This window comes from Plutella xylostella, chromosome 13, assembly GCF_932276165.1.
Source record: "Plutella xylostella chromosome 13, ilPluXylo3.1, whole genome shotgun sequence".
Taxonomy (NCBI): domain Eukaryota; kingdom Metazoa; phylum Arthropoda; class Insecta; order Lepidoptera; family Plutellidae; genus Plutella; species Plutella xylostella.
In genome coordinates, this window is record NC_063993.1 from 9,987,702 (window position 1) to 10,010,000 (window position 22,299).

A 22,299-nucleotide genomic window follows, 5' to 3' on the forward strand; every position below is an offset into this window, starting at 1 on the left:
AAATAAGACAAAAACTACGAGAACAATGTTTGGCCATCTCAGCCAAACCTCCTTACAGTAATAATGAAGGAGCGGAAACGGAAACAAAAAGAGTTCCGGCTACGAGCTACGAGCCGCTACGATCGATATGCTACGCGCTACGCCGCGCTACGAACGCTCGTAGCTGTAGCTACTACGTGGCTATTTATAGACGAGCTCTGATGTATGAGGTTGTGCTGGTAATTTACTGAAAATTACTTTAATTACTTAATTAATAAACTCAATTATTCGCTTAATTGACTCTGGTCACCGGGATTCGATAACTACAATTCAATAGTCCATTGACATATGGGTGTATATATTTCTTATAAACTTTGTCAGTTTTATATAAAAACTATATTATTATTTCATAAGCTATATTTTGTATTTTAAAACTCGGATGGTACAATCGTAATTTCATTAACCTAATATCCGACCAATAAAGAAGAATGGCGAAACCTGACCCGCTTTGCATAAGTTAGCAGCCACTAACCAAACCTATTTTAAGTTATTGATAAAAATGTCTACTATCAGGGAAAAATATTTTAAAAAATCTAAACCATGGGGTTCTTGAGATATTAGGGTTCAAAAGTAAATTAATTAAAGATTTTTTTTTCGTTAAATAAGATTTTGATGAATGGTACAAGCACAAATAAGTTTTATAATCTAAATCATGGGATTCCCAATACATAGCGCATCACAGAATGTATTACATGATTTTATTTATGCAAATAATATCATAATTATTTTTGCACATTTCACACTCAGAAACCTATTTTTATAAAGAGACCAATTTCAAAAATTATTTCATTCTATTCAAGTTCCCGTTATCCCGAAGTAACATAAAATACTTTTTATCCAGGAATTCCCACGGGAACACTTTTAAAATCAATTTTTAACTCGAGGGTAACATCTAGTACAGTAGAAAGACTTGATCTTTCAGCACCTATATCTTCGTTCTCCCATGCCTCATAATAATAAAATTAATACCAGTATATGCTGTAGTCACGGACTACACATCAGTGTATGTTTCATCAATGGCCGCTCTGGGTCATGGCGCCATAGAGAATTCGCCATTCTCCTTTGTCAATTCCAATCATAATACAACCTCAAGTAACAACTCCAAAGAAAACAGCACACCATAAAATTACAACACAGAAAAAACTGGCACCACATAACAGCACATTAACGGATTAAAAACGGCCCGTTCTACCTACCTCCTGATGTACCTACGTAGGTACCGGCCGGGGATCGAACCCGCACGTGCTTGGGGCGAGGCGAGGGGAGGTTCTATACCTACAGAGCCTACATGGGGTATTGGGGAAAAATGTGCCAGGCTTTTGACATTGGCTGTTGGTGGGTAGATAAGTTAGTTTCGGTATAAATAGCTTCGAGTTATAACAAGTTGTCGATCACTGTATAATACTTATTATAGCTGTATTTTCTGGAATTAACTTGATGAATTATTATTTATAGAATGATTCTTATAGCTTGGTGATGGTTTTCAGCGATTATCTATTAAGATTTATATAGAGGATTTTTAATACCTCTGAATGTGGAGTTATGATCCCCAGACATTAGAAGTAAACTTATGTTTTACGGTTGTATGACGGATAATTCAATGAGACGACAAAGTAAATTATCAAGTTCTTCGAACCCAAAATAATCACCTTACCGTGATGTCGATTCTAAAAGCACAAGATTTAATTTTACGCAGTCAAACGTTTGGAAAATGAGATATACTGAAACTGTCACAGACGCATAATTTGAAAAAAGAATTTACTTAAGTTTTCGACAGGAATAAAATTATAATTTGTGCGTTCAGAATCGAAATCAAATATCATTCCCATAATTACACCATCCCCAAATTAACCCCCCTCCTCTCCATCCACAGCCGGCCTCCCCTACAAAGTATACGGGGGGCACGAAGGCTCGCTCACTGAGAAGCGGAAGCAGCGCCGCATCAGGACCACCTTCACGTCGGCGCAGCTGAAGGAGCTGGAGAGAGCCTTCCAGGAGACGCACTACCCCGATATCTACACCAGGGAAGAAATCGCCATGAAGATTGATCTGACTGAGGCAAGAGTGCAGGTATGTAAAAGTAAAAGTAAAATATGCTTTATTGCCAAAATAAAAATGACCTAACTACATAACTTATTCTACATTATAATTACATTATACTATTTTAGTTAAAATAAGTACTTCAAAGAGATTATTTTTTTCTTTTGGCAAATGGTGACATGCTCAGCATAAGTCGACGGAAAAATTGATTTCGATCGACGCTGTTTTTCAGCATGCCCAGTGCGTTTATTTTATTTACAATATACTTACAGTCTAACAGGCCTTGTAAATTAAACTACAGAAATAACTATATAATAATATGTTGGGTGCTTTAGGTTATTAGAGTGTAAAACATGCATTCAGCATTCAGTATTCTTTGTGTGTATAATTTACACAAGTGCGTCCACTTCATTGGCATTTCCGACGCCGTTTCTTGGTACATTTATGAAAATCAGCTTGGTCCGATATTGTAAGTATGAGCAGGTAATTGTAGTGATAGGAAACAACTGAAAGCCACTGTGATGTACGTTATGATATGATGTTAATTAATTAGGTATACAGTGATTCAGTAATAACATAAGTGCTACTTATTCGAAACAAATTGGTTAGTTATAAACTTAACAGTGCACGCCTTCTGACAACCCGCGCTCGAATGATTTTCTAGGAATGGCCGGTAGACGTTGTACATGTAGGTAGGTACACATTTATATATATTGAATCAGCGTTTAGCCGCCTTTTAAAAGAAAATAATAAAAACTGTAAACAAAACAAAACAAAACAAAACAAAATTAAGATTAATTTATGATGATATCCTAACAATATGTACGATAACGCTACCGATAGGTAGACGCTTACCTTTACGGTTTCATCCACCAGTGGTTTGACGTTCGTTAAGCGAAAAATTCTCTGGGCTAACACTTCGTTGGTTGTAGCTTTCCTTATATGCTTTGCTAAACCACAAGTTTGAAAGATGGTGAATTCTGAAATTATTGTGATCTTAATTAAGTCGTTGTATATTCTTGATTGATGCCAGCTGGCGGCATGCTAGCAAATCCAGTAACATTTATGAAACCCAAATGTCAACAGCAAATATTTACCCATTAGATTTTACAAACGAAATAAAAATAAACCAAAGCACCAAAACGTTCATGCAATGCAAATGCGTCGTTACGCAACAAACAGCCAAAAAAAAAAACAAACAGCTGAATTATTTCTATTGTCGGCCAGTATTTCAAAAAGGAACGTAAAAAAAGTCCGCCCGTCAGCCTTCCGCATTCCAATTAGTGTCTACTAATTCCTGGCTGGCTGACGGCTGCGTGAAAAAAGAAAACATTTCGTGGTTAAGTTCATAATTTCATAATAAGCGCTTATTTTTACGTGCCCACAGCGGCACATGAATATTTGATGGCGTGCAGCCCCACGTCTATCTGATCACGTCCTGGAGTCACGACACTTATTCTATATTCTGAAGTCGCCGAGCCCCCGGGCTGCTGTATTGACCCGGATAGAATAAACTTACACGGATGGACGACAAACTAAACATGGACCATGTATAAATAGAATCTTTAGTGACAGAGAGCCCGCGGGCGGCAACTAGTTTGGTTGTGTTGTGAATGTCTTATTGGATTACTCTTCAAAAGCCTTAGGGTAAACGACCGTTTCAAGTGCTGTCGAAACATTATATTTCACACTCAATTCAAAGAACCACAGATGCACTTTTCCGCTACCCGTCAGCGCGTAAGTAAATAAGGGAAGGGCGCACATACCGCTCCCCATCTGCGCTCATTACGCTAAAAAGTGTGTATCGGAACGCACCGAGGCTATAAATACGGAGGGCGGTCGCGTATTTCAGCGGACACGACTTCTGATAATTAAAACTCGCCGGAAAATGCGAATTCACTTCACATATCACAATTATGCGCGCTGCAATCGCGACCGAGCTACAATCTACATGTTTACTGAAATGGCAACACATAAAACAATTAAAACCATTGTAATTTCGGCCCCTCGCGCGTTGTGGTTCATTTTCATTCTGATTATGTGTTTATATTGAAGTTCACGCGTTTTGCTTCGGCTAATGATGATTTAGGTACTTAATTAAAGCTATCGATGAGGCACATTCTCATATTTTCAGCAATTAAATGAAGTGTAATACCGACTGGAAATAAAAAGTTGAAAATCAAGCGAAACCAACATAGAAAGCCAACTTTTTCATTCAAAATGTGCATGAGATTAAATAGTGGCTGGTCAGAATGTTACAGATTTACATGTAATATACATTTTATTTCTCAAATGTTACGACAGGCGCGGGCGGGCGGGGCGCGGGGCGGGCGGGGAACAACCACACTCGCGTTTCAAATATTAATATTCATTTGCAAAATTTTACTTTGCATTCCGCTGAAAATTTCTCTCCCTTTCGGGATTCGCCTCACGAAAAAATGAATTAATTATCTCCCTTGTTAGAAGAGGCTCTGCGTTTGGATAATGATTTTGATATTTATGCTGAATGTGGGTGGGATTATTACGAACTGCATTTTATTTTCTAAAATAACTTACTATTGCTCTTATAATTTTTAGCGGGAGTTTCTTAAATAATGTACCTATTACTCATATAATTTTTATCATGAATCTTTCTCTTTATTTTTGTACGGCAATATAAACACAGCCTACTGCCATTAAGCAAATAGTTACTAGTCTCATGCTAAAACCTAGTTGCGGAACGAAGCAATAAAACACCGAAAACTGGCCACCTGCGCCGAAACCCGGGAAATACAACAAAAGTGTGGCAACACCGGCCACCTGCTAACCTCCACGGAAACAAAAGAAAACGCGTGAAAAATGACCAGCTGCTTTTTAATACACGGCGTATTTTTCCCATTTTTCCCTAGCCCACGTTGTCATAGGGACGGGGCAATTTAATCCATCAAATGGGCGTTGCATCGTCCCAGTCGATAAATTCTACATTATCACAATCGGTCTTTTTTGCGAGCCTCGCGCGGCGGATTAGGACATGGGAAATATGGACCGCGCCACTTTGCCTGTCCTGTGTGATTAGACACTTAGAACTGTGCTTCTTTAAGCTTTGCTGTGTTATAAAGTGTTCGCAACTTCTTTTTGCTTTGTTTTGAATTCTTACATTCTCTACAACCATAGTTCCTGCCTTAAGTACCTACCTTTTTATGATAATGTGTTAATACCTCACTTACCCAACTAACACCGTAGCGTTAAAAAAACTCTCATATAACTTGTATAATGGTTCCATTAGAAAATTAAAGTGTTAAGACATAGCTGTATAAGAGTGTAGGAGAGTGCTCTAACTCACTTATAACCACGAAAGAGGCCCACGATTTTGAGAGTTAAGGCTTTAGAAAGTCTGTAGAACGGTGTCATTGAAGTGTTTAAGTTATAGAAAGCCTGTAGTACGGTGTCATTGAAGTGCTAAAGTTACTATAGAAGAGCGTTTAATCCCTCTCAGCTAGAACTTTTACCGGTATAGTTGTAGTTGTAGAATGGTTATTTGAATCCCTGACTCTTATTTGTTTGGTAAAAAAGGGTTAAGTGAGTATGTTACCGTTTTTCGAATACACTTTTACCATACAAGTTGTATGTCTTTGAAAATAATAGTGTCAACAGCAATCATACGCGATAGTATTAGAGTGACAGTATTGATCATTACTAAATAACAGTAAATATAATATATTAACTTGACTTAACATGTTTTGTGAATTGAAAATAATATGCCATTGTAATTTTACTGTAATGTATACCATATTTCCCACCTCAATTTTAATGCGCTCCAAATTTATTAAGGATTTCAAATGAAACATAAGTAAATATAAAATAGACGACTCAATTTTGTATTTTTTTGCATCCTTGCTGTATGTCCATTAGTTTCATAAATCGATTGGCATGACTGGAATGACAAAATTAACATAAATAAGTAAGTATTTTAAAGCAAAATATTGTTTATCCCATATATGAGTATTAAAGGAAACCACTTAACAACCATAAGTGTTAACAGGTGTCAGTGAGCACTCTTGTATAGCTTTAGGTTCTAGAAACAGTTTAAACCTATAACATCTTAATTATAATTGCTTTGACTAATACCATTTTAACACTTAAACCTGCTGTTAACACTAATTCCATTTGTTAACTCATCTTTATCGCTTTATGTTAGAACTGAGATAATTATAACACAGTTATACAGGTTAAAGTTATAAAAAAAGCTGTAACTGAGGGTAAAATGTTTGTTGGGTAATCAGTCAGTTACTGATTTACCCTTACCACGGGCATAAACGACACACCTAGAGACTGTCAAAATGACCGCCCGCTTCATGGACCCATCCATTTCCATTTACCACACAAAACGCCCGATAGCGAACCGGGCGAGTCCTTCCAAAATTCACAAGCGGAGCGTCCCCGGCCGCGCATAGACTAGCAGCAATCATACTCCAGCTGTCACAGTGACAGATGACAGTTGACAGAAAACCCGGCTCGCACTGGCTGGTCAGCCTTGCAATAAAGATTGACGCGCTCAAGGGACGAAATGCCAAAATGCTGGCTTTCGATTCTCTTGTCTTGTCTCAATCTGCGCCCGCGGGGGGCGTAATGGGGTTTGATCGACGCGACGCCATGTTTGTGTTTAAAGTCGGATTCGAGATCTTTATCGGCTTTGGTGTTAATAATTTATCATAGTTACTTAATAAAGTAGATATTAAATATATTACTTAAATTGTTTAAATACCTTGTTTAAAACCTTTTCAGGACAACTCAAAACAAAGATCGATATACTTAAGCAATAGGGTAGCTTCCATGGTATGAAAATCAAAACTCTATTTATTCCATATTTTAGATTTAATAGAGAACATAGCAGACACGTATTTTTCTCTGTTTTCCGTAGTAGGTACCCGTTCTAATGTAACCTAAAGAACTCGACGTTATTCATGGGTGATCGAGCTGACCCTTCATGCAACAATTAGTCCGCTCCGTAGTGATAAGATCAACATGTGCCGCTAGCGACTAGGGATGCGATCGCGACGCGTCGACCGTGTGATTGCTATCACTTTATAATGTGCAGCTCTATTTTATCACAAACTAAATCACTTGCTTATTGATTTATTTGTCACACGTTTATTCATTGAAAGTGCACGAATGTCGAAGACAGAAAATACGAAACGGTTTGCTACGAGTCGATAGCTGACTGAGAACTTGTTTTGACAACGATTTTCGGATTCAAATTGTATTAAATATGACATTAAAAACACAAGGGTGGCTTTTATCAAAGTGATAAATGTATTTAACTTTTTATTTAAACACAATTTGAAATAAAATTTCGTAAAACATCTTTTACCACGACTTAAATATGATTAGTAATCTGTTAAACCTAAATGCGGTCAAATGGCTATTTAACTTTACTAAACACATTTATCTACTACGCATGTCATGGCGTCAGTCGCGGCGAACAGCTGACCGACCGGCTGTCAAGAGAACTTTTCCATTTCTAGCATTTTTCCTCAGTGATGTCTAGTTGTTGTCTGTGAGAGATTTAGAGGTCATTGTTCAGAGGTTATGTTGAGGTTATCTAATAAATAATGGATTTGTGGGATATTTTGTTTGATGACGATGATGAAGAATTACTTCTCTATATGAATAGACCTCGCTCATTACGCTATATTGCAGAAAGAACTAACTTATTTGAGACACTACCGGATAAAAATTTTTTTATGAGATTTCGTTTGACAAAACAAACTGTATCGCTATTCTATTCTATTCTATGTGTGGGTGTAAGTACCTGCACCTGGCTCTCTCGAGTGGAACCTTTGTGCATATCCCCAAGGTCTAAACTGCCTTCCTAAGCTTGGACCATTTCCCACCACCCTGGTCCACTGCGGGTTGGTGGGTTCACATATTATTATCTAGATGTGCTAGATCTAGATATGCAGGTTTCCTCACGATGTTTTCCTTCACCGTAAGAGCGATGATATACATTGTACTTAAGTTAAAAGAACTCATTGGTACATGGCAGCGCCGGGATTCGAAACCCGCATCTCTGGCGTGAGAAGCGGGCGCTTACCCGACTGAGCTACCTATCGCTTCTACTACAAGAAATTCAACATCATCTTGAATTTATTTCCAACAGGTAATTAGCTAAGGTATTGAAATAATAAAGTTATCTGACTACATAATTATCTTATACTTTTATTTATACCTATCATTATTGTTACAGAAATAATGCAGTTACTCCAATGAACCAGTTGTTTTGCACACTCCGATATTATGCAACTGGCAGTCAGTTAATTACCTGTGGAGATGTGATAGGTGTGGAAGAACCAACAGCTTGCAGAATCATTCATAGAGTTACTCATGCAATAGCATTATTGTATAAAATATACATTAAATCTCCTGATACCATTCAGGAACAACGTTTTTTTGCTCTCTATAATGTGGAAGTATGGTTCCAATACATTGCACAATAAATCTTGTTCTTCCCTTGTAAAATTAGGGGCACGAACACGAGAAGAAGCTGCTTGACTATTCATTTTACTTGGAAATCACAACAACAAATAAATACAAACACCACCACGCGGTGAAGTTTTGTTTTGAAATAAGTAGTGTTATTTTCTCTATGTTTGAAATTGATAGATTGACTCCGTTTTACGCTGAGTCGTATCGAATGTTCAATAAAAAATATGAAGTCTCTCATTAAAAGATGTGGAACTGAACGTAAATAACAAATCGCAGGATGCTAAACGCATTTAACTAAATAGTAATCAAAAGACCATGGTGAATTATGAAGCTAAACATGTTTAGGATAAAATTGTTTAGTGCATTAAACGAAATTAGCTAAATGAATTTATGTAGTATTTAAATAGAAGTTCGTAACAGCCACCCTTAGGGTGGCTTTTATAAAAGTGATAAATGTATTTAACTTTTTATTTAAACACAATTTGAAATTAAATTTCGTAAAACATCTTTTACCACGACTTAAATATGATTAGTAATCTGTTAAACCTAAATGCGGTCAAATGGCTATTTAACTTTACTAAACACATTTATCTACTGTCATGGCGTCAGTCGCGGCGACCAGCTGACCGACCGGCTGTCAAGAGAACTTTTCCATTTCTAGCATTTTTCCTCAGTGATGTCTAGTTGTAGTCTGTGAGAGATTCAGAGGTCATTGTTCAGAGGTTATGTTGAGGTTATCTAATAAATAATGTATTTGTGGGATATTTTGTTTGATGACGATGATGAAGAATTACTTCTCTTTATGAATAGACCTCGCTCATTACGCTATATTGCAGAAAGAACTAACTTATTTGAGACACTACCGGATAAAACATTTGTTAGGAGATTTCGTTTGACAAAACAAACTGTATCGCTTCTACTCAATGATTTCAAAAGGAAGGATACGCCCGTCAGAACGTTTTGTCAAAAGAAAATGGCACCCGCGCGCTGGCCCTAAATTCATACAAATTATGACAGATTTATGAGGTTTTAGGGCCAACGCGAGGGTGTCATTTTCTAGAGCGGTTGGGCCTGTCCTTACGCTAGTAATATATAAGTCAATGCTTCTACTACAAGAAATTCAACAACATCTTGAATTTATTTCCACCAGGTAAGTAGCTAAGGTATTGAAATAATAAAGTTATCTGACTACATCATTATCTTATACTTTTATTTGTAAGTAAGTACCTATAATTATTGTTACAGAAATAATGCAGTTACTCCAATGAACCAGTTGTTATGCACACTCCGATATTATGCAACTGGCAGTCAGTTAATTACTTGTGGAGATGTGATAGGTGTGGAAGAACCAACAGCAGCTTGCAGAATCATTCATAGAGTTACTCATGCAATAGCATTATTGTATAAAAAATACATTAAATCTCCTGATACCATTTAGGAACAACGTTTTTTTGCTCTCTATAATGTGCAAGTATGGTTCCAATACATTGCACAATAAATCTTGTTCTTCCCTTGTAAAATTAGGGGCACGAACACGAGAAGAAGTTGCTTGACTATTCATTTTACTTTGAAATCACAACAACAAATAAATACAAACACCACCACGCGGTGAAAGCCGAAATAAGTTTTGTTTTGAAATAAATAGTGTTATTTTGTCTATGTTTGAAATTGATAGATTGACTCCGTTTTACGCTGAGTCGTTTCGAATGTTCAATAAAAAATATGAAGTCTCTCATTAAAAAGATGTGGAACTGAACGTAAATAACAAATCGCAGGATGCTAAACGCATTTAACTAAATAGTAATCGAAATACCATGGTGAATTATGAAGCTAAACATGTTTAGGATAAAATTGTTTAGTGCATTAAACGCAATTAGCTAAATGAATTTATGTAGTATTTAAATAGAAGTTCGTAACAGCCACCCTTAAATCGTAATAATAATGTCCTTCTTTTGGACTTCGCGATATGGCCCCTGTTGCCTGGACCTGAATCTGTCGGAAAGTTAGGTAGGTACATATTGTTATTACAGGTATTCATGAAAATAATCTTACATAAGTACTGCAAGCGTGTGTTAACGATTTTCGCATTAGGTGTAGAAGAAAACATTTCTTATGATGAGAGATAATCAAATTATGTTTAACACTTTTATAATTTCTTATAGGCTGAAACCTTATTTTGCTGTAAACATGTCATGTCGGTCACCCGTTAAACGTCCTTAATTCATTTTCTGACGAGTAGAGCTTTCTCTACAGTAACTTAGAGCTTTACTTCAACAGCAATCACCCCACATCACTACTATCAATGGAGTCTAACAAACAAACAAGTTCAGTCGCGCACACAGGTGCCTAGCACGCGCCTGCACGCGTCAACACGCGCGCGCCACGCGCCGTCTCAACGCGCCATTCCATCCTCGATTAGGCGCACTTGCCACAAATTGTCTCTCGCGAGTACAACGACACATCCCATTGTGTGCGCGACTGCACTCCCGTTGTCGTAAAGCCTGTAATGACTCGTGGCGGCGACTGTACCGGATTAGAATGTTTGATTGGATAATTGTTTTGTTTGGTTAACGTTTTTGTGCTGTAATGGAAATGGTCGGGTTTGTATCGGTTAGTGATTAGGTTGTATTAGATGTTTTTGAGTTGGTCGTTGGAATAATGGGTATTATTGGATATGATAGTCATTATGAGAAAGGGGTTAATACATAAAATTCTTTGTTGCAAACATTTCAGGGTTAACGTGAAGTCCATTATATTGTTTTAAAATAACAGGCAATTACGAATTGAACGCATTTGACTATGATAAAGAAAATCAGCTAAGTAATTTAGTACCTAAGTAAATTATATTATTTCACAACGAGCTTTTAAAACAAACGCCCATGACTTTAACGAAAAACAAAGACTTGATTAGGTCTGGCTTGCTAACTAAAATATTAAATCAAATGTAAGAGTACATGTAGTGATAGATTTGAAGATTTAAGTAATTAATATTTGGATCAAGCCAGTCTAATTATTTATGCTAAGTTTTCCCACATTCCAGAGATTACGCAAGCTAATCACGATAACAGGGTTGAATGAATCGATTCATACTCTCCACTAGTATCTCCGTAATATCGAGTAGTAAGTAGTAGACAGTGGGATAAAGTAATCGATGTTTGGGCATAGTTAATCGCGTTGATTGTCGGCTGTGCGGTGGATTAAGTAATCACTTAGCGAGGGTCGCGCGAAGCGGCGTTGGACGAGTTCGGAGTGGACTGTAGAGTTGGGTACGCGCTTTTCTGATTACAGAGTATTTTTTCACTATTTTGTGAGAATTTTAATACATAAATATCTAATAAGATTGTAAATAATTACATGAATTATTGGATGTCACATCTGCATTATTTATACGTATATTTTTCTCAATGGAAAACATCGTAACCATAACTAGGTACTACTTGGTTTTTGCTTCAAATAATGTTAATATAAAATGTACCATCTAAAATTAGCTTTTTGAAAATACTTACTTTATACGTTAATTAGTCAAAAAATAAAAGCTAACTATAAAAAAGCGAATTAATTAATTTTCTGAATCTAATGAGTAAGTCCCAGTGGATCCAAACCCCCTTAATGGCGGTAGTGGCTGGCGGAAGATGTGATTGTCTCTGAAACAAACAGTTAAACAGTTTAGACGCCAGTACAGTGGGCGCACTAATACATGTACAGACGAGCTCAGTTTAATTAGGGAGGAACCGGTAATGGGGGGTTACTGACTACTCATTACTATAAGGGATTCGTGAAAGGAGTTTTATAGGTTGGAGTCATAGAAGAAATTAGGAGTAGACTGTTTCCTGGTCTGTTCAGATAAATTCTTGTCTTCTAGGTGAAGTTTCAAACAGCAAGGAGGCTAAAATATTTATTTGTATGCTGAAAACCACATTAGAAATAATTTAAATTAACTTAATGATAAAAATGTTGGTGACCATTAAACGTCCAACGCTTTTTCTTTTTCATAAGTAAAAAACAAATGACAGTCAACCAGCCCATTGTATTTTTTACAGAATGGATGAGGTAGGTAGGTAATAATATTTATTTGAGAAACCAAGTTAAACAAACAACATTCTGCAATCAGGATATAAATTCGCACGTTTAGGACTTGCTACGCTCACTACAAGTGTCCAAGCGAAATGTTCCCACAGTTTGTACATTTCTGAACGATTGCCCCGCGGCACCGTACGTTGTTATTCTTCCGAGGGCTCGCCGACTCTCTATCTCTATGGTACTGGACCATAGCTCTGTCTCCCTCATGCCAGTGATGAGTGAAAGAGATGACGCGGTAGTACGAAAAGGGCATAGCAGAGATAAGGATGATGTGATGATTCGATGTGACGAATTGATTCTTATCTCGATTTGTTGAGTAGGCGCGATTCACACGGTGTTGAATGACGTGGGAATGATTTTAGTGTGGCGTTTAAGGATTATTTGTTTACGGAAATCACAAATAATGTCATATATAAATTCAAATAAAAAAAAAACCCTAGTAAAGATAAAGATGAAATACTCTTTATTGCACATAAACAGAAACAGTTTTAAAAACATAGAAAAGAAATAGTACAATCGGCAGCCTTATTACTAAAAGTAATATCTTCCAGACAACCACATATAGATAGGAAAAAGAGTAAGAAAATGGGTAACGTGTGAAAACAATAGATATTTATAAACTGCATATTATAAACGATATGTGAATACCTACATAATATAATAATACTGAAAACCTACATAGTTATAAAAATCTAAGTAGTATTATAAAAAAAAACAAATGCGTTGGTTAAACACAAAAAAAAAAAAAAAATTGTAACTAATTTATTTCACATTTCCACGTTGTTTACCTAAAGCGATATCATCTAATAATAGTGATTTTATTTATGATTCACTTATTCACGATTAGAGTAACAAATCGTAGAGCCACTTAAAATGATTAAAGTGCTACGAGCTACGAGGTGCTACGAGGTGCTACGAAACCTCCGTAGCGCCTTCGTAGCACCGTCGTAGCTTAACATTGTTTTATTTTGTGCAACGTTGCTTTTGTTAGTTTCAAAATAAGAACAGCCTCGTCTTTTGGTTTTATCGATTATAACGGATATAAACGTAAGTAAGTAAATTCATTCATATCGAATTTAATATATCAGTAGAAACGTTCAGAATTAACACTAACTAAAATACTGTTCCTATAACCAAGTCAAACACTTGATAACAAACGTTCTATAAAAAGGCAAGCCTAAGCACCTAAATTACAAGTGATAAAACGATACATTTATTCAAAACGTGTGAAAACGCCCCGCCCGTAGTTTCACACATTAGAAGTCCCAGGCGGCGGCGGCGGCGGCGGCGGCGGCGGCGGCGGTGGTGTTCTGCATGTTGTTTGTATGTTGTTTTTAACCTCCTTGCTGTGGATTGTAGCGGAGGTACAGTGTGTTCACTTCCACTTTAAATAAAAAAAATAGACGAAAAAGATCATTTTTTTAAAAACAAGATAGATGACATCAAAGATGTAAGCTGAATCAAAAGATGCAACTTTTTAAAGTGTATAAATTTAAGGTATATAAATTTTTAAGGTATATAAATTTAGTATTAAATATCATCACACCAATCTAGACATTTATAAAACAAAAAGCTTTATCATCAAATAATATAAACTATGTTGTATAAAATTTTGTCAATATGACTATGAATATGATAATCAGAATTAACATAAAAAATAGACTACAACTGTACCTCCTCTACCCTAACATGGGAAGCTTGAACTTTCACGCAATTATTTTTCATTTACCGTCGCACTTGCTGCGTCCCTCGGGGCCTGCCGAGCCCTCTCCCACACAACACACAACTATCATACAACGTTGCTGCAACGTTTGAAGTGCCAAAAATATTGCCAACACCTCTGGGAGTTGTGAGTGAGACTCCCAGTGTGATGAAACAGGGACTCTTGTTCTCACGCTGTTTTCTATTTTATTTTATAGGTACCTATCAGATGGTAAATGGTCTTTGTATAAATCTTTAGCTCATTATTTACGCCGACACATTTATACAAAGACCGTTTACCTTACTCTTCTGATAGATATAAATGTCTCGGCGTGAATAATGAGCTATTTATTAAATAAAACAGTTAGTGTACCTATATAGGTACCTACCTAATTTAAAACAAAGTAAGCGAAACGTATTATTTTCTAACGTAACTGGAAATCATGAAAGCTGCATGATGCATGATAAAGTATCTAGATATCGAACAGTGCAGAAAAGAGCAAAAATGAGGAAGTCGAAAAAAACCTCAGTGAAAACATAGATCAATCCGTATTTTATATTGAGTACATTTCCTCTTACACAAAAAAGCAAAATATCAATATCTAAGTACTTATCCCAACCAAAACACCATGAACCTGCAACATTGAACAACTCACTTAGAAAAAAAACAATACAATAACCATGCATTATAAATAGTCGCGCGTCATTTCAATAATCAAATCCGAGGCCGCCCCACTGCCGCTATCATAATAATATTTGCGAGGGGAACATACACGACCCGTCACAAACTATGAGACGCCAAGTAATGTATGAATATCGTAACTATTCCGCCGGCCGGGCCGAAGGGGACGCGGGATGTTTCTTCTGAGGATTTGGAACGTTTTGTATATTTTTTTTGGGTGATACTGGCCACTAAGAATTGTGTATCTTTGGCATCAAGTTATGGTTTAACATTTTATAGTAGCGCTTATCAGAATAACGGAATAACGATCTTCACGGTTGTAGAGTATCTGTTAGAAGGTAATTATAATAATAATATATTATGTACATAGTTTTTTTTATCTCAAACAAACCGAATATAAGAGGAAATATCATCATAAAATACCCTGAATTATGAACTAAAGTGCAAAATGTAGAAGTAGTTAGAAGTTAAAAATATATTAGATAAGAAGATAATTAAGTTAAAAACATAATACTTCAAGACCTATATCTCCAAAACAGCGTAAGCAATCAGAAATGACGATTCTGGACTCACGGTCCATTTAGCAATGAATGAGGGACAAGTGTTTCCATCGTACCAACATTAACTGCAGTTTATATTTCCCGCCGGCAGACATTTATCATTATTGCTAAAGGGCGCCTCATTTGATGCTGAACGGGAGAAAGGAAGAGTGGAAAATGATTATGCATTTAAATATTAAAATAGCTATTACCATACAACTTGAGTATTTTCACGTTTAATGGATGTGCGTCAAGAATAAGAAGTTCCTATGTAAGCAATGATGAAATGTACCTAATAATTAACTTCCAAACTAAATTTGGTGCTTAATAAACTAAGCATTAGCACTCTATGCAGTTGCGGAAGCCTCCAGACTACGTCACATCTTATAGAGTGTCCTAAAGCCCCAAAGTGCAGTCAAGGAGACCTGATGAAGGCCAATGATCTCGCAATAAGAGTAGCAAAACACTGGAGGGAGTTAGCATTTACTGCATTTACATGATTAAAGAAGAAGAACTAAGCATCTATCTTTTCATTAATCAATGACTCACGTCGCATATAAAAGCAATCAATTTTGAGATTTTGTTCATAGATAGAATAACATCTGCCGATGACCATAGACACATAGCGCGTGCGCAGAGATCAACCTGATTAGAGTATTGTTGTAAACTAACAAATAATGGTAACGTTTTATAAATCCTTATGTTATTGAAAATAAGGGCTATAGTTACTTGGCAATATCACTGCGGAAGCTAAGGGTCACGGTGACACGTCAATGTTTCAATTTGAACCGTTATAGTTTTTAAATTGAGCGGTTTGTTTCTTTTGTGCCAGCTACAGAGATTTCGAATGATTAATCGAATTGGGGCCGATACGTTATGGATTATTTAGAAGTTATCATATTTACTTACCGATTGATTTGTTTTCATTATTTTATTAAATATTTAGTAAGTAATAAATACTTGATTTTTTTTTGGTCCTTAGAAAGTTAGACAGCTGAGACACAAAAGTGCGTAAATTAATTTTATAAAACTTCAATTTCAATTTCAGTCATTTATTCATAAATTAAAAAAAATACACGAGATGTTATCGTAAGTAGGTACGGTGGCCTGCGCCTAAAAGTATACAGGCGGAGTTTTTAAAATAGCGATCTCAAGCTCACATGCTGCTCAAGGACATCCACATAAACACCACTGCTACACACATCACACACAACCCGCCCCCGGATTTATAAAAGATGTAGCTGGTCCCTTCATCATCAGGGATCGCTATTTTAAAAACTCCGCCTGTATACTTTTAGGCGCAGGCCACCGTACATACTATTTTTTTAATGCTTGATACATAACTAACTTGTCTAGTAGCAAAAGTGTAGCAGATGCGTTGATATCCTGGTCCTTCCGTCACATTACCCACAGTTCGACGATCATCATTCACGCGCCGTGACTTGCACAAAATACTATTTTATTGACTGCCGGGACCTTATTATTTGCAACTTGAACAAAATTTATTATTTAAAAAGCTTTTAAACAGTTTTAGATAGGCGCGTGGTATGGTTCTTTGTAGCACAGTTCTAGACTTTTTATGCAATGTAAGTAGGTACATACATACATAAACTGCTGTTTATATATTCATATTATTAACGCTCAGTTGTACATAAACCCTTAACCTTTATACATTCATAAACAAAAGTTCCATTACATATATAAATCAGTTCTTGATATCTTTGCAGTTTCTAATAACATAATAAAGCGCTAACTATTGCCGTACTAATCCGTTTATTATTAACAAGCTAAATACGAAATCATCTAAAAACTAATCACCGACCCTTTTTTAGGGTCATCACCGCCGAAACGCAATAATGTTAATCAAAACAACATACGCAGCAAAACGCACACCTGTCAGTGACCTTTCAACACCGCGCCATACGCGTTAAGCAAACTATGCATTCATTGCTTTATTATCATGTGTTAATACAGGATTATCAGCAAATGTTAACATGTGTTACCAGTTAATAAAATAAAAAAGTTGAAAGTCATTCTAAGCTGAATTAAGTCGTAACGAGTAAGGAATAGAGTTAGTAATTGAACGATGGAGAGGTGAGAATTGGCGGGATTATAGGGTTGGTAGTTGGCGGGGCGGTCCGATGTTTCTCTTTCATCCCGGGAATGCAAACAGCGGTGTTTGCTTCTGCCCGGGGCGCGGGCGGCCGGGGCGCGGGCGGCCTATCGACAGATGATTCGCCGCCAATAAGTGGAGCTTGGAACGCAAGTTAAATATTGCTGTTGAGGTGAATGAGATCGTCTCGGAGAATTTAATTTTGTTTCACGAGTTTTCTTTTTATTTACATCAGTATGATTTTTGCATAAAATTGTGGAATTTATGTCGTAGTTACTTGTAAGAAATACAAGTATTTTTATTAGTTTTTGTTGGTAATATTTAGTAATATAAGTTTTACATGCACAAACAAAAAAAAATAACAATAGCATTCTCAATATTAATCCGGACCTGTACTATAAAATAATAAGCTACTCTGCTCACCGAAAGATAAAACCTCAACCTCCAAAAACCGGAACTCCAAACACAAATCCACGAGCCGGCCAAAAAGGCCAGAACCTTTTTTCACAGCGATCCCGTTATGATCAAAGCCATGTTTTATCTGTAGGGAGCCGTTGGCAGTCAATATTTGCGCGCCCTGCCCCGGCTAATGAATACAATTAGATCATTCCGGCTGGCCACACGCTGCCGACTCACTGGCTGAGCTGAGGACCGTATTGGGAGGTTCGGACCGCAACCGAAACGACTGGTCTTTCGTTGTCTGGTAAAACATTAAGATACCTTCTTATTCCTTCAGTATAAAAGTATAATCTAAGGAGTCGTGAATAACACAGGTCAGTTGATGAGTCTTTTTAGATGAGTAATTTTTAGATGCCTCATTATTATTTTTGGAAATTTTAGTTATTTCAGCACTATAATTAAATACATGTCATATTTTACTATGAAATCATAATACTTACGAGTGGAAAGGATGAAACGAACAAGTGGCGAGACAGTAAAACGCTCTCGATTGGTTGGTCACGCCGATTATCGCGTGAAGAATGACAATCACCCCCTTTCCGCTGCGCTGAGCGCGAGCTAAACTTTTTAACGCACAATAATAGGCTGAACACATGACGCTCCCTTGCCCTAATTTAAAAAGAAAAATGATGATACCAATGACGTGCCAATGATACTCGAATTTTGAATTTATGGCGCGTACACCATAGAGAAACTTGATTAAAAACTCTTTGGCAGTAATTTAAAACTTTTTACAAAAAAACGTTGGATGCATCTTCTTTTTTGTTTATCTAGAATCCAGACGAACATTCATTAGTGTTTTGTGAGGAGAAAGTTTTCTGGAGTCGTGCTCAGTGCAGCAATGGCAGCAGACAAAACTAAATGTCGCTCAAAGTTGGTGGGAGGGTTTTGGCTGCATATATTAGCAGGGTGTTTACCCGCCACATGGCGTCGTTTGACATTGTTTATTTTAATACTCAACCATTGTTGCTTCGTGCTGTTTGCTGAAGCCACTGTATTCAACAACCCCCTGGTGTAAGGTGTTAGCTTTGAGCTCGACTAAATTAGGGGCCGGCGCCTGTTAAATGCGATGTTTTGACACTTTATTAACTGTACTGTTTTGGTCAGCGGTGTATTTAGAAAAAAAACGAACGATGTCCTTAAGTACTCATTGCCTGGATTGCCAAAAACGCACAAAAAATACATTGATAAAGAAGTAAAACAAAATATGTGAACGCATATATGTAAAAAAATAGGCAGGTATTAAATTTAATAAAATTTTACTAGTAGATATTGGTTAGGTTGCTACATAAGTACTTTACATTTGAAGTTGGTAGGTACTCTTTCACTGATTAGATAAACATCGACAATGAAACTCAGCCTTCACTCTGCAACATCTAATCAATTTACCCGAAACAAAGTGCATGATCTGACATTCAAAGTTTTTGTTCGGCGGCAATTAACCTAATTCGGAGGCCGTCGCCGACTGCTGATGATCTGGCGGTAATGGCGGAGGCAGCTGTGGCGTGTGCCGTCTCCACTTTAATTACATTCCCCGATGCATCCCCCCCCCACACCCCGCAACCCTCCCCTCTCTTCATTTGCAAAGTGCATTTCGATTCAAGCTCGATTGTTTCGACCCTAACGCTTAATTGCCCACCCGTTATTTATTATTGACATTTTCGCCGTACTATTTATCTGATGGCCGCAATTTATGAATTTACGATGATGGCACGAGTGGCAACAAATCGTAAAGTGGGATTATTGGAGCGATCGATGTTTGATCGGGGCGTGACGGCGGCGGCTGGGGCGAGCTGTTGACTCGCGCGGACAAACAACCCACAACTTGAGGCAAACACTCGCCGGCGGCGCCACTCTTTGAGATTACCACATAGGTAGTACCTACCTTTGTATATCTCAGTATCGGTGCTCATTGGTATTGGCGGTGGCGGCAGTTATTTGTGTGTTTGCGGATGCCGCATGGGTTTCGCTCTGATTTTTCCGATTCGTAAATAATGCGAGTTCCCGGCGGGCCCGGCCAATCAGGCGAGTCCATGTATTCGTTAGGACTTGGCCCGACTTGGCGCTTGTTAGGCGGCGCACGTAGCAGCAGCCTTTCCGCCCGAAAGCACTGATTTTCTCTAAGATATCGGCCGCGCTTGCCAGCGACCCGCCAATCGTCTAATATGAACATTTGACATTTACTTACTTTTTCAGATAGATTGCCTTTACAGATAGATTATCTTTTTATCTTTATCTTTTTTATTACAGTTAGTTCGAAAAAAATATTAATAATGAATTACAATAATATTTGGGGACCTCTCAGACACGGCCACCCGATCCCAAACTAGGCAGAACCTGTAACATGGCTATAAAAGCAACTAAATTACCTACTATGGACGGATGCTTGGATAGCCATCGTGCAATAATTTAAAAATTTGGAACGGTATCCTTCATAAATTAGTATCCAATAGTATCCATCATCTCATAAAACTGAAACGGCTTGCAAACATTCTATTAACGGCACCATTTGTTTATGGGTAGTAATAAAACGAGTGACTGTAAATTACAGTTCTAAGTGTCAAAATTAATTAATTTGGGTTATAGAATTACTAAGTGAGCGACTGACTGCGAGTGACGAGAAATCAACAGAACAGCAACTTACAAACATTAATTTGAGTTACTTAAAATATAAAATGAGCAGCTTCATAATATTTGAGCGACCTAATATTTGTTTGAGTGTCAACGTTACGTCCTGCATTTTTTTCAATATTTGGCAAATGTATTTTTTATACTGAGCGGCATTTTATCTTAAATTAAGTGTTTCGAATACAAAAACCACTTTGAAAAATACACTAATGAGCAGAGTATAAAAAACATACACTCACGCCTTGTACTAATGTACTCCCTTGCGGGGTAGGCAGAGGTGCATTGCTGCACCCACTTTTCGCCAGAGCGTTATGTTAGTCCCAATGTAATAGGGGGCGGGCCTATTGCCATTTTACGGGCACATCCAAGACCCGAGAACAAATATCTGTATTTAAACAAATATCTGCCCCAGCCGGGCAATCGAACCCGGGACCATCGGCTCAGTAGTCAGGGTAATATAAAAAAGATAAAAAATATTTATTCGGTGACCAGCACCACACACCAAAAATACACAAGGAAACAACAAATAAAACAAAAGAACTTATATGACTAAACTTATAGTATAGTTTAAATCTGTAGCATTTTCGTTGCAAAGCAAAGCAAAAAGAAGCGTATCAAAATAAAAAACATAAGCCCTCAAATAGAATATCATCACGACCCATTACGTCCCCACTGCTGGGGCACGCTTCTCCTTCCAATGAAGGAAGTGTTTAGGCCTAGTCCACCACGCTGGCCAAGTGCGGGTTGGTGGACCCCAACACAAGCAAGCTTGTGCTGAGAGAGTTGTCGGGTAAGTGGGCAACCCGACTGTCAGATGTTTTCAAGCCGCCCTCTGACTAGGCTTAACGACTGCTGCCGAAGCAGCAACCGGGACCCACGGCTTAACGTGCCGTCCGAAGCACGGAAGCGTCCAGAAAAGCACCACTTGAAATTGGTCACCCATCCAATGGCTGACCGTGTCAGTTGTTGCTTAACCTCAGCGATCAGTTACGATCACTGAGGCCCGCTCGACTACGGACGCTTCAGATAGAATATCAGTAACCAATAATCATTAATAAAGCAGCATACAAAACTTTGCTCAAAGTGAACTTTTTAGTAGTTCGCTAAGTATAACCTCACTTAGAAAAATCGAATCTATCTTAATATTGAAGTTGCCCTCTCTGTATTTCCAGTCGCTCACTTAGTAATTAAGTCGCTCGGATAAAATTTTAATATCTGAAATGGATTTATCATAATCCACTTTTTGTAAGCTCGTTTTGGATTTTATTATAAATCAATATTCGTCGACAGTTTAGTTAATTTTTCGCTTACTAAAATTCATACCGCTCAAGTTATTAAAACAGTATGTCATCATCAGTCGCAAAGTTTTTTTTTGTTCGCTCGTTTTATAATTCCCCTTTGTTTATTTCATCGTAAATAAACCGTAACACGTTATATCAACAGTATTTATCATACCTGCCTATAAATACATAATGTAGGTACCTTCTGTATTTCTTCTTATAACACAATTGTAGATTCATACAGAATAGACCCATATTATTTAGATTTAACTG

General features: G+C 37.3%; 1 protein-coding gene and 1 long non-coding RNA gene across 2 annotated transcripts in view; both read left to right on the forward strand.

Annotated features, from left to right (window-relative positions):
• The window catches only part of LOC105385239 (paired mesoderm homeobox protein 2B), a 36,545-nt gene that overhangs the window by 7,479 nt on the left and 6,767 nt on the right, over positions 1 to 22,299 (forward strand). Inside the window, exon 2 of the mRNA XM_011555587.3 lies at positions 1,913 to 2,109. Coding sequence (XP_011553889.3) covers positions 1,913 to 2,109 — 197 coding nt within the window. The remainder of the gene's footprint in view (positions 1 to 1,912; positions 2,110 to 22,299) is intronic.
• LOC125489390 lies at positions 9,647 to 10,107 on the forward strand. The gene is made up of 2 exons (XR_007266944.1): positions 9,647 to 9,694; positions 9,790 to 10,107. It is a non-coding gene; the product is annotated as an uncharacterized LOC125489390 (long non-coding RNA).